This window comes from Herpailurus yagouaroundi, unplaced genomic scaffold (assembly GCF_014898765.1).
Source record: "Herpailurus yagouaroundi ecotype Mexico unplaced genomic scaffold, PumYag 140, whole genome shotgun sequence".
Classification (NCBI taxonomy): Eukaryota; Metazoa; Chordata; class Mammalia; order Carnivora; family Felidae; genus Herpailurus; species Herpailurus yagouaroundi.
The window spans coordinates 53,009,859-53,023,944 of NW_024412395.1; the positions used below are offsets into that span (position 1 = coordinate 53,009,859).

At 36.7% G+C, this 14,086-nt stretch overlaps 2 protein-coding genes across 2 annotated transcripts in view; one reads left to right on the top strand and one right to left on the bottom strand.

Annotated features, from left to right (window-relative positions):
* The window catches only part of SLC25A12 (solute carrier family 25 member 12), a 209,464-nt gene that overhangs the window by 123,444 nt on the left and 71,934 nt on the right, over positions 1-14,086 (bottom strand). The gene's annotated exons all lie outside the window — the stretch shown is intronic.
* The window catches only part of HAT1 (histone acetyltransferase 1), a 60,132-nt gene continuing 50,073 nt past the window's right edge, over positions 4,028-14,086 (top strand). Inside the window, exons 1-2 of the mRNA XM_040475388.1 lie at positions 4,028-4,157; positions 6,344-6,448. Coding sequence (XP_040331322.1) covers positions 4,043-4,157; positions 6,344-6,448 — 220 coding nt within the window. The 5' untranslated portion in view covers positions 4,028-4,042. The remainder of the gene's footprint in view (positions 4,158-6,343; positions 6,449-14,086) is intronic.

Consider the following 14,086-nt stretch of genomic DNA (forward strand, 5'->3'; position numbering starts at 1 on the left):
ATTTTAAAATGAATATTCTAGTCATAAGTTTTCATTTTATTTGTTTAATATCTAAGTAGCTTTGATAGAGTTTCCTTCACCTTCCCTCTACACTAAAGCTTTCCACATTAATAAACAACCCAAAACAAGATCAAACAAATTTAAGACAGGGGAATAATGGTCATTTTTTTGTTAGCTAAAATTGAAAAAAAATGTATGAAACAGCATTTTAATTATGGAATGTGAAATATCTTAGGCCTTATTGTATTACCCTAAGTAGACACACATAATTCATGCCATTTTTAGAAATTATAGTTTCAAAAAATGAAGCATGTGTCGTTGGTTGGTCATTTCATAAACAAGTATAATAAATTATAGTGCTCTTTCCTCATTCTGATCAATATTTGCTTGTAAATAATGACAGAATGCAAAAGTAGAAATAGTGACTTTCAACTGTTCGTTGTTTCAGTTAAGCTGCTTCTCTTTGATTCTGTGTATCACAATTCATAGAATGTAAAGAAGAGGGTAAGAGTTAGCACATATGTCTAAAAACCTCCAAAAAGGCTAGTAAGTTTCTAATTATGAAAGAAACTAATATAACCTCATTAAAAGAAGCAAACAGTATTTTTTAAAAATTCCTCATTAATTCTCTTCAAACTTTCCCTTCTACAGGCAGTCACAGTTAACCTTGTTAGGTATGTTTATATCAAAATACACTTCTTTATATAAATAACATAACATTATAATGTTACATAACTTAGTTTTTAGCCTATTATATACTAGATATTTTCCCATGTCAGTACATATTAACCAGCCCCTTTTTTTTTTTAATTTTTTTTCAACGTTTATTTATTTTTGGGACAGAGAGAGACAGAGCATGAATGGGGGAGGGGCAGAGAGAGAGGGAGACACAGAATCAGAAACAGGCTCCAGGCTCTGGGCCATCAGCCCAGAGCCTGACGCGGGGCTCGAACTCACGGACCGCGAGATCGTGACCTGGCTGAAGTCAGACGCTTAACCGACTGCACCACCCAGGCGCCCCTTAACCAGCCCCTTTTGATGAATGTTTAGGCTATTTCCAATTTCTCAATAAAATTAATGCTGTATTGAACATCTTTGTTCATACATCTTTGCATTCTTATGCAAACAATTTTGTAGACAAATGCTTGTAAGTGGAACTTCTACCTCAAAATATATACAAATTTTAAAAAAATGTTCAAATTAAAATTTTTGTTAAATTTGTTAAAATTGCAAAATTGCTTCTTAAAAAGTACAGTTCATACATCTATGGCTAGTGTATGAGAGTTACAAAATGGAGTGTGCAAATTGTTGGTAATGTATGCCTTTAAGTTACTATTCTAATAGTAGTTTTCGATATGAGCTTGTCTATTTTTATTTTAACTCATAAGAAAGTCAAGTAGGCAGGTAGGGCATTCTAAATAATTGTTCTAGGAATTGAAACTCATTGCCCCCCTCCCCTCCCAATAAGCACTATGAACCAAACAAATGAGTTGACTAGCTGTTGTTACTACCTGTAGAGAAGTATACATTTTGAAATAAAGACCTATTAAATATCTGCATTTTCTTTTAGATTTCATATTTCTTATACCCACTTTCTGATGTCCATCACTTTAATACCATGTTTTTTTAAAAAAAATCTCTTCTGGAGGTTTCTTTCTTTCTTTTTTTTAAATTATTTTTTTAATGTTTATTTATTCTTCAGACAGAGACAGAACGTGAACAAGGGAGGGGCAGAGAGAGAGGGAGACACAGAATTTGAAACAGGCTCCAGGCTCTCAGCTGTCAGCACAGAGCCAGACGGGGCTCCAACCCACAAACTGTGAGATCATGACCTGAGACGAAGTTGGACGCTTAACCGACTGAGCCACCCAGGCACCCCTCTTCTGGAGGTTTCAAGACAGGATGCCAAAACTTACTAGTCCATTTGCACTTGAATCTATATCAAACATACAGTTGCTAGTTCATTCCTAATAGTGCAATATGGCCTTTTTCTTTGGAGAAAAATGCCTTTTCCAAACCTATTCTAGAATAAATATTAACATACCAATATCATCTCATATTAACATATAATTTTAGAGTTTACAAACCTCTTTCATAAATATTGTTCCATTTCATTTTCACAACCAAGGTGTGGTAACTGGGAAGGTATTATCTCCACTTAATAAATGAAACAGGTCCCACAATCATGAAGCAGTAGAACTAAGACTAGTAGAGCACTGAACTGTCCACACCCCTCTGTTGACTCTTATATATGTATAAGGACAGCATATTCCTTTTGCAGAAATTTTACTCCATGGTGGTAACATTCACCCAATAAATTCCCTTTATAACAAGGTAAAAGATAAATTTAAAAAAGAGGGGGAAAAACCCTGCAAAAAAAGAAAATACCTTTCTCCTTATTGGTAATGTTACTACTACCTTTCTGAAGGAAGTCATTCTTTTTACTTTTAGGTAAACTGTACCTAAACATGTGTTCTGTGGCATTGTAATAAATATGTGTGAACAATTCTAAGACAAGGACAATTTAAAAATGTAACCTCAATTTTCCAAGTAGATCATACTAAATGCTAGTCAAACAATATGTTTCATTGTATTTCTAATTCACATTCATCTTATTTCTTATTCATATTTATCATATATAGGTTTCACTGTATTTTTTCTCTACAACCATAAAGTCACAGGACTAATCCATTTCAGATTTTATTTTCTTATTATAAGGATAATTGCTGGTCAGCTATTGGCTGATCTACAAATAAGGTGGTTTTGTAAAGGAATGAGCCTTGTCATTTTGAAAAAATGATTATTAAAAAAAGATCGTTTTCCTTTTTTGATCCATAATGTCGTTAATGGCAGATTTCAGTTTCCTTCTTAACATCATGATCATAATTTCTTGTGTTTCATTTAGATGTAAAGAAGGATCCAAGCATTCTTGGTACCTTTTCTGATCTTTATCTTCAAGAAGGCCGTCTCCATGCAGTTGAACAAATACTGACTCTAAGGTAGGCTGTATACTGAGTGTGAACTTGGGGCAATTTCTCTTTTCTGGGCTTTAATGTCTTTATCACTAAAATGAGAGGATGTATTAGTTCTAGACCATCATCCCAAGGGTCCATTTTAGCTTTCGCAGTATCATTGTAAAACCTATTAAACAACATTTGTTCAGACAAGACATTCTAGTGTTTTAGACAACATTGTGGGACTATTTGTGGATACCTAAGTAATGATTTATCTTCTGGGACGAAAGGTTTCAGTAATTATGAAATACTAGCAAGTACTATGGCCCAAATCAGGAAGCATGCTGTGCGGTGGTTCGAGCCACTAGAGTTTGAGGTATTATTAGGTAACAATTTCAGCGGCAGAGTACCTCGTTACAATATATACTGTTTAAACCCATGAGAAAAGAAAAACGAAGTTAAACAAGAATTTAGGGCAAAAATAGAAACAAATAGGGGCACCTGGGTGGCTCAGTCGGTTAGGCCTCCAACTTCGGCTAGGGTCATGATTTCACAGCTTGTGGGTTCTGACCCCAACGGGATCTGTGCTGACACCTCAGAGCCTGGAGCCTGCTTCAGATTCTCTCTCTCTCTGTCCCTCCCCAACTCGTGCTCTGTCTCTCAAACATAAACATTAGAAAAAATTTTTTTTTCAAATAGAAGCAAATAATTGTAAATTTCTCCCGCGAATGCAACTCAAACCCTACATTTTACCTACATAAATCTAGGCCTTAGGTGTTGGCGCAGGCCAAAGGAGAAGTTTCTCTACCCATCTCTGAAACATCGCTGGGGGGGACAGAAAACAGTTATATGGTATTTATATCATTCAAATCCAACCTAAAAGAAACTGTCCTCGCGCCAGCCAGCGAGCATCTTAACACGTTAGGTCCTTTATGCGGCCTCCACCTCCGGCTCAGGCCTGCAAAGCTGCTGACCGCGCTTGCGGTGGCTAGGCAACGGTCGGAGCATTCCCCGCGGTGTCAGCCCCTCCTCTTGGGGTGCATCCACCTCCCTGCGCCTCGAATCTCCTTCTCTCATTGGCTAGCGACATGCCAGAGGTGGGTGGGGGAAATGCGTCAGACAACGAGCTCACTTCCGGCCAGGGAGCGCGCGGGTTGATTCGTCCTTCCTCAGCCGCGGGTGCTCGCAGCTCGGAAATGGCGGGTAAGTTCCCGGGAAAAGTTTACCAAGGGGAGGGGGCGGGCAGGTTTGGGAAAGAACGCCGAGACCGTGGTGACAGTGCCCGCCTGGAACTTTCGGGCACCAGCCTGGGTTCCAGAAGGCTTCCTTCAGCCTGGAAGCACGGAACTCTCACCCCAGCTCCTTGTCGGCCGAGGTTCGTGCCCCCACCCCCAACTACTCGGGGTTCTGCGGCTTCTGCGAAGAACTCGGCCCCGGCGGAGGGCTGAGGAAGCTGGGGGAAGGCGTCGCGATTTGGGCTTGTAAGGTGCTAGATGTCTTGAGGCCTGTTAATCTCCTCGTTGCTTCTTCCCCACTGCTGCCTCAGCTACAGTAGTCTGGTTCTGTTCCCGCCAGCTGATTTTAATGCTCAGATCTTCCTCTTCCAGGTCTCCCTCCACCTTCCTTCCACTACAGTCAACTTCTGAGCTAGCGCAGTTCTGCCTTGCCCTGCGTTAGGGCTCTCACTTGAATCTTGACTTCGTTATCGTTTTTCTTAATCTCTCGCGTTTAATATTCCTAGGCTCGATTTAGATTTCCTTTGAGAAAGAGTTTCTCGCTTTCTTCCTTCATCTAAACTTCTCTTAGTATTCTTTCTACACTATAATTCTCGTGTTCATTCTATTCTGCTTTCTTTATTGAGTCTCTTTGGTTTACAACATTTAATGACTAATTGCTATTTTTTACATGTATTAAGCCTATTTTGGTGTGGTTTTCCAATTACATATTTTTTGAAGTGAAGGGACAGTTTCTACTTTTATCTTTTCCCGCTGTCTTCATAGTTGTCTTACTACACTTTTATGGATGTGCTGGATAGACAGGCTATCACGTGAACGCTACAGATATTTAAGGAAGGACTGTTCTACCAGATAGTGACTGGGATTTTGGGGGTACACTGGTGCTATAAAAGAGGGGGACCATATGTATTATGTATGGTGTGCATATAGTAAGAATTACACCTAAATTTGAATCTCTGTTTCACCACTTAATAGTTGGGCGCCTTTAAGCAATTAAACCTCTTTGTTTCTAATCCTGAGCTTTTGAATATGAAATGGGACTGATAGAGTATTTACTTGTCTAAGAGATTGTGGGGATTAAGCCAAAGTATGATTTCACAAGTTAGATTTTGTTGCTTGCGTTGTATATAATTCCCTTGAAGTGGGTTCTGTTGTCTCAGTTTCATAGGTTAGGGTCTGAGGAGTCAAGTGCTCTAGTTCTAGTTCACAGATCCAGTAAGTGGTGAAGACTGGATTTGATTCTAGGAATTCTGACTCCAGACCATTAATCTGTAGTGCCTCAAATGTTCCCCCCATTTTCTGTGTATGATGTCTCAACCACTTGTTAAAGTTTATGGCGTGTCATTGTACCTTTCTTTTGTTTCTGCTAATGACTTCTTTTTTCCTGAATTTTTACGTTCATTATGTCAGGAGATTTATGGTCATCTTTGCTTGACAGTTTACTTTGATAATGATTGCTTCCATTTTTAATTACTACATGTATTGATGGGTGCCCACGTTGTAGTAAAAACCATTTAGCTGCCAGTAGCCCATAGTTTATGACTTTATACATATATGGTTAAAAAAAACTTCAATGCAGTTAAAATTTTCTTTCCCAACCTAATCCCCATTCCTTCTCTCTTATCCTAGAAATAACCATGGTTACCAGTTTCTTGTGTATCCTTCCTGAGATAATGTATGCATTATCAGTTGATGGTTTTTTAATAGTTGGTATGAAGTACTTTGGGTAGAATTTTTCCAGTATTAGAGATGAAATGGTATTGTAATTATCAAAGGATATTCTCATTTTGTTTCTTGGTGGAGCAGTGGCATCCTTTTTATATTTTAAAAAGCCGCTTAGGTGTAAATCCTAGCAGGTAGTATATATTAGTATTAAATATAGAGAAAGGTCAGTAGTCATTAATTTTCAGATTTACTTATTCATGTAAAGCAAGCCTAGTTCATAAGCTACTATCTTACAAGTGTTATTTCTCTTGTTTTCTAATGAGGAAGTCATATGCAGTACATTTATTTAGGAGTCTATAGGCCTTTACTTTTATGATCTGTTAGCATGTTTTAAATCTTACCTTTTATTCTACTTCTAATAAGAACGCTATTTGTAGGTTTGACTATTTAAACCAGTTCCAACAAGGCCTTTTAAAAACTTTCCCTTAGGATTTGGTGCTATGGAGAAATTTTTGGTTGAGTACAAGAGTGCAGTGGAGAAGAAGCTGGCAGAGTACAAATGTAACACCAACACAGCAATTGAACTAAAATTAGGTACGTATGCTATTTTGAAGTGGTATTATATATGCACTGTGTGTTCATATATCTTTTTTTTTTAATTCGAAGTAGAAGTTTACATAAGAGGAGTTGTTCATGTACATGGTTAGTTTTCTGCATGTATTGAACACATTCTGATTTTATTCAGTCTCGATTTATGTCAGAGTGAGTAGATGTTTAAGAAGTGGCAGAGTGTATATATAGGAAGTACAGTGTGGCAAAAAATGATAGGTGTCAGTGTTCTCAGATGCTTAAAAACATTTACCTTTACATTTTTCTTATAAAAATAGTAGACAGTAAGTGTTGGTGAGGATGTGGAAAAACACTTGTATTGCTGATGAGAATGTAAAATGATGCAATTACTTTGGAAAACAGTTTGGCAAGTTCTTAAAAAGTTAGATGTACTATATGACCCAGCAATTCTACTCCTAGGTGTCTATCTACTCAAGAGAAATGAAAACATATGTCCAGGGTCACCTGGACGGTTCAGTCGGTTAAGTGACCGACTTCGGCTCAGCTCATGATCTCATGGTTTGTGAGTTCGAGCCCTGCGTCAGTCTCTGTGCTGACAGCTGGGAGCCTGGAGCCTGCTTCAGATTCTCTCTCTCTCTCTCTCTCTCTCTCTCTCTCTCTGCCCCTCCCCTGCTCACGCTCTGTCTCTCAAAAATAAATAAACATTAAAAAAAATTTAAAAACATATGTCCATACAAAAACTAGTATGTAAATATTTATAGCAGCATTATTCACAGTAGCCCAAAAATGGAAACAACTGAGATCTCTGTCAACTGATAAGTGAATAAACAAAGTGTAGTATATCCATATGATGGAATAACTACTTGACAATAAAAAGGAGTAAAAGATACTACAAACATGAGAGAACTCAAAAACATTCCAAGTAAAAAAAAAAATCAGACAAAAAAACCTCACATACAATATGATTGTATTTATATGTATGTTTGGAAAAGGCAAATCTGTAGACAGAAGGTAGAATGGTAGTTGTCAGACTGAGTGTGAGAGAGAATGACTGCAAATAGGCATGAGATTTCTTTTGGGGACAGTGGCAATGTTTTAAAATTAGATTGTGACAATGGTCACACAATTCTAAATTTACTAAAAATTATAGAATTATATGCTTAAAACAAGTGTTATTGTTATGTAAATTATACCTCAATAAAGCTATTTAAAAAAATAGTTTTATGTTCATGAATTCTGGTTCCATCACATTCCATCCCTGAATATTCTTAAAGTGAAGTTAATAGTACTTACTTTTACAGTGGTTGTAAAGATTAAATGAGGAGGTTAAGTACAAGTAAAGTGCATTAACAACTTGACTTTTAAAAATTCTCAATAAATATTAGCTTCCATTATTTAAAACAATACAAACATAACAAAAATATAAAGAAAGTGACAAAGAAGGTACTCTTCACTACAGAGATAATACTTACTTAGGTTGTTTTTTCTTCTGCATACATAGATTTATTTTTCTAAAATCAGGATCCTGTTGTAAGGATATAAGTATTCGTTTTCCATATTGGTTACTCCATTTTGCATTCCTACCAACAGTGCACATAGGTTCCAATTTCCCTACATCCTTGCCAACACTTGTTATTTTCTGTGGATTTTTTACTATATTTTTTAAACTATTTTTTTAATTTGATAATTAACACATTTTTGATTCAAAGTATATCCTTTGTATCTAAGTGAATCAGCCCTTATTATATATTGTAAGTATGTGTTTTTGTCATATCTTACAAAAAGGCCCTCCCTACTCTAAGATTTTAAAGTTTATCCATTGTTTCTTTTAATATTTTTGGGATTTTTTTCAAGTGCAAACTTTTGACTCTTTCCTGCTATAAGGCATGAGATAGGAATCCAGCTTTGCTTTCTCAGATGACTTAGCCAATTTTCCACCTGCCAGTTTAAGTTGTCTTTTCATTAATGATTTAAAATTGCTTTTAGCATATTAAAGTATCATAAAAATCATCTATCTTTTGTCCTTGCTCCATTAGTGTAATGCTGTTAAAAATTTTATGATTAATATATGATGTGACTAGGCCCCCCACTTGTTATTCTTTAAGAGTTTTCCTAAGTTTTCTCTAATTCTGTTTGTTCTTCTAGATGAACATTTTATCAAGTTCCAAAAAGATTTTTTGTTGATTGTTTTTTTTTTTTTTTTTTTTACTTGAGATCCTGTCAAATTAAGTTTAACTTAGGGAGAGTCAACATCCTTACATTGTTGAGTCTTTTCTTTTTAATAGTAAGCAAGAATATTTTTCGGGATGCCTGGGTTACTCAATTGGTTAAGCATCTGACTTCAGCTCAGGTGATGATCTCACAGTTTGTGAGTTCAAGCCTCATTGCTGTCAGAGCCTGCTTGGGATCCTTAGTCCCCCTTTCTTTGCCCCTCCCCCATGTGCACCCTCTCTGTCTCTCCCCCAGAAATAAACACTAGGGGTGCCTGGGTGGCTCAGTCAATTAAGTGTCCAACTTCGGCTCAGGTTATGATCTGGAGGTTGGAGAGTTTGAGCCCCACGTTGGGTTCTGTGCAGACAGCTCAGAGCCTGGAGCCTACTTCAGATCCTATGTCTCCCTCTCTCTCTGTCCCTCCCCTGCTTGTGTTCTGTCTCTCTCTGTCTCTCAAAAATAAACTTAAAAAAAATTTTTTTTTAATTAAAAAAAAAAAAAAGGAATATTTTTCTATTTATTTGGGTCTTTTTTAAATGTCTATCTTTTTAAAGAGTTTTAAACTTTATAGATGGTAAACATCTCTTATTAGGTTTATTCCTAGGTATTTCATTCATGTTATTGCTATTATAAATGAGATTTTCTCTTCCACTATATGTTCTGTCTTTATTAGTAGTGTGTGAGAAAACTGTGGAAAACAATTTTTAATATATATTTATCTCCCCACTTCAAAATCCAAGTTACGTTACTCGAGTTCTACACATACATGACAGAATTAAAACTGGGTTATTTGGTCATTCTAATTCCTTACAGTTATAGTAATAACTTGTAACCTCAAGCCAACCTTCGTTTCTCCCTCTTTTTTTTCAGCTCTCCTGTCCCAGTTCCCTCCCCTTCCACCTTGTCTGGACAAATGGTTATTGAAATCTATGTGACAGGCATTGTGCTAGACACATGGGATAACTTTAACTCTTGACTGCATACCCAGAATTCCACTAAGGTTTATCCTGAGATTCTTCCTCTCATAGAAGCTCTTGTTCACTTGGTGTGTGAGGGATTGACAGACACACTTTTTTTTCCACAGAGGTTTGGAGCTTTGGGGTAGGTTATTGTAGAAAGAGTGAATCTTTTTTTTCTGTTTCTTTTTAACCATTTTTATGTGTACAATTAGGTAGCATTAATTGTATTCATAATATTATGTGACCATTAGTGCTTTTTCCAAAATTTTTTCATCACCCCAAACAGAAACTTTGTGCCTGTTAAACAGTAAATCTCCAGGGTGTCTGGGTGGCTCAGTCGGTTAAGCATCTGACTTCGGCTCAGGTCATGATCTCGCGGTCCGTGAGTTCGAGCCCCGAATCGGGCTCTGTGCTGACAGCCCAGAGCCTGGAGCCTGTTTCAGATTCTGTGTCTCCCTCTCTCTCTGGCCCTTCCTCTCTCTCTCTCTCTCTCTCTCTCTCTGTCTCTCAAAAGTAAATAAACATTAAAAAAAAATTAAAAAAAAACAAACAGTAAATCCCCATTCACTTTTCCCCTCCAGCCCTTGGTAACCTCTAATCTATTTTCTGTTTCTATGAATTTATCTGTTCTAGATATTTTGTTTAAGTGGTATCACAGCAGTATTTGTCCTTTTGTGTGTGGCTTATTTCACTTAGCATAATGTTTTCAATTTATTTCACTTAGCAGATATTTCATGTTGTAGCATATATCAGGACTCCAGTCCTGTTCATGGCTGAATAATATTCTATTGTGTATAGATACCACATTTTGTTTATTCATTTGTTCATGGACATTTGGGTCTTTTTTTTTTTTTTTCAAAGTTTATTTATTTATTTTGAGAGCAAGAGACAGGAGAATTCTGAGTAGGCTCCGCAGCGTTCATTGGTGCGGAGCCCGATGTGAGGGTTGAACTCATAAAGCATGAGATCGTGACCTGAGTCAAAATCAAGAGTCGGATATGTACCTGACTGAGCCATGAAGGCTGCCCCCATCTTGATCTTTTCTACCTTTTGGCTATTGTGAATAATGGTACTATGGACATCAGCCTACGGGTATCTGTTTGAGTCCCTATTTTCAATTCTTTTGAGTTTATAGCTACGAATAGAATTACTGAGATATGTTAATTCTATGTTTAACTTTTTGAGGAACTGCTTAGTTATTTTACATAACTGAACCATTATGTAAACCATAATGGTTTACATAGCTGAACCATTTTACAGTCCTACCAGCAACGTACAAGGGTTCCAATTTCACGACATCGTCAGTGCTTGTTATTTTCTTTTTTTCCTTATATTATTATAGCCATCCTAATAGATGTAAAATGATATCTTACTGTGATTTTGATTTGCACTGTTCTAATGACTAAGGATGTTGAGTGTCTTTTCATGTGCTTATTTGCCATTTGTATATCTTCTTTGCAGAAGTGTATTCAAATCCTTTGCCTATTTTTTAATTGGGTTGTCTTTTTGGATATATTTTCTTTTTATTCTATTTTATTCTATTTTGTTCTATTCTATTCTATTCTAATTTATTTTGAGAGGGAAAGCACGAATGAGGGAGGGGCAGAGAGAGGGGAAGAGAGAGATTCCCAAGCAGGCTCCATACTGTTACTGCAGAGCCAGGCGCAGGGCTTGAACTCACAAACCGTGCAATCGTGACCTGAGCTGAAATCAGGAGTTGGACACTTAACCGACTGAGCCACCCAGGTGCCCCTGTTACGGTTTTTTTCCCAATATATTTAAAACATTTTTTTTTTAAGTTTTATTTTTGAGAGAGACAGAGTGTGAGTGGGGGGAGGGGCAGAGAGAGAGGGAGACACAGAATCCAAAGCAGGCTCCAGGTTCTGAGCTTTTGGCACCGAGCCTGAGGCGGGGCTTAAACCCACAGACTATGAGATCATAACCTGAACCGAAGTCAGACAGTTAACCTACTGAGCCACCCAGGTGCCCCTTTCAGTATATTTTAAAACCTGATAATTTTACTGGCTTCTCTTACTTTCTGGGGAGTGGCTTCAGCTGATTGTTTTTCAGGCTTATAACCATATCTGGTCATTTTCATAAATTCACTTTGTTTTTGATATACATGCCTCTTTGTTCTCTTTTCAGATTGCATTGGCAAGCACTTTCAGAACAGTGTTTAAAAATGATTACAGTCATCTGTTCCTTAATTTAATGAGAATGGTTCTAGTGTGTCTTCACTAAATATCCTTGCTTATTACTTTGAAGAGTAATTTGTCTTGTTTTGCAAAGAGTTTTTATTTAAACATCCATATTAAAATTTATCAAGTGCCATTTTGGTTTCCATGGAAATATTTGATTATATTATGTTACATGCAAATGTTACTACTACATAATATTTAATATAATAGATTTTATTATCATATCTTTGTATTTTGAACCACCCTTGCATTTCTGAAATTAATATCTTGAGGTTTTTTTAATGAATTGATGAAGACTATTTTATATTTAAATATTTTTATCTTACCACCACTTATAGATGAGATTGGTCTGTGTTTTTGTCTATTGTGCTTTCTTTTTAGAGGAGGTGAAGATCAGCTTTTGTATTTTTTGTGACTATTCTTGGCCTTCCTATTTTACCACTCCCACCCTCACCAGTTTTAAAAACATTAGATTTACCTAAAGGTAAAGGCTTGAAAGAATTCACCTTAATCATGAAGAGATCTTATGCCATTTAATGCAATTTTTTTTTTTTACAAGTTAGATTACATTTTCAGGTTTTGTAGTTTGCATGATACATTTTTGACCCTTCCATGTATTTTTAACTTGTCATTCCTTTTAGGTATGTCTTTTATAGAGTATATACTTGAATTTGATTGCATAGTTTTTTTTTACCTAATAATTTTATCTCCTTTATATTTATTGTTTGGTGCTTTTGTTATCTTATTTTTCTCTTATTTCCTTGCACTTCTCATGTAATATATATATTACATGAGGGTTTTCCCTGACCTCATCATTCTCCAGTATGCTCTGTTTTAAATTCTACAAAAAAGCCATATAACCTATTATTAAAATACAATATATTGTTAGTTCTACTGAGATTGTTTATATTTTAAGTTCATTTACCACTTGTCAAATACTGCGTTGGTCGTATAGTGGTGAGCATAGCTGCCTTCCATTTGCCAAATACTCATTTAGCTATACTTATGTGGCAGAAATTTATCTGGGGATAAAAAACTGCACTGGAGATAGAGCGGTATACAAATAGTTTCTCTTTTCATGGAGCTTACATTCTGGTTATGAGAAACAGACATAAATACATGGAAAACTGTGATTTGTGTTATGGAGAAAATACAGGGTGATCAGGTACAACTACTAAGGTGACATTTGAGTATGTAACAAAAGGAATGAATTTGTGAGCAACGTAGATATCTCAAGGAAGATTGTTAACATACAGCAGAATCGCAAGTGCAGAATGTACTGTATGTGTTCAAGGAATATTAAGGAAGCCATTGTGACTGAGAAGGGCTAGCTTGGGAGAATGAAGTATCTGGAAGCCAAAAGATTGAAGTATTTGAAGGAGGAAGAGGTAATCAACTATGTCAAATGTTGCTGGTAGTCTCATAACATAAGAACTATTGGGATTTAGTGATTTGATAACTTTTTTTTTTAATGAGAGAAGTCATAGGATCTACTACTTTATAGTAATTTAGAGAAATTAAGAGGAGAGAAATTAGCAGTGGAGTATAGACTCCATATTTGAAGAGATTTTCTGAGGAGCAGAGTTGAGAAATGGGTAGCTAGAGAAAGACCTAGGATAAAGTTAGAGAACTTTATTTTTGCTTTTTATTTATTAAAAAAAAATTTTAATGTTTATTTTTAAGAGAGAGAGAGACAGAGTGCACGCAGGGGAGGGACAGAGAGAGGGAGACACACAATCCAAAGTGGGCTCCAGGCTTCAAGCTGTCAGCCCAGAGCCCAACATGGGGCTTGAATTCATGAATGGTGAGATCGTGATCTGAGCCAAAGTCAGACACTTGACCGACTGAGCCACCCAGGCACCCCTATTTTTGCTTTTTAAAAAGCGTTGTACAATTTATACACGATGAAATGCACAATAAGTGTATGATTCAGTGAGGTTTGAGGTTTCCCCCCAAAATAGCTGCTTTTTGGGGGTTTTAATTTAAAACCCAGTTTTGGGGGTTGATACATGCAGCAGATCTGGTGGGCTACATTCCTTTGTTTTGTTTTGTTTAAAGTTTATTTTAAAAGAGACGGAGAGAGAGCATAACCTGGGGAGGGACAGAGAGAGAGAATCCCAGACAGGCTCTCCAACAGTGCAGAGCCAGATGGGGGACTGCTCTCATCAACCGCGCGATCATGACCTAAGCCAAAATCGAGTTGGATGTTCAACCAACTGAGCCATTGAACCAATTTTGTTTTGAACCAATTGCAGACTTACAGAAAAGTTGGGTATAAATACAGACTTTTTCTC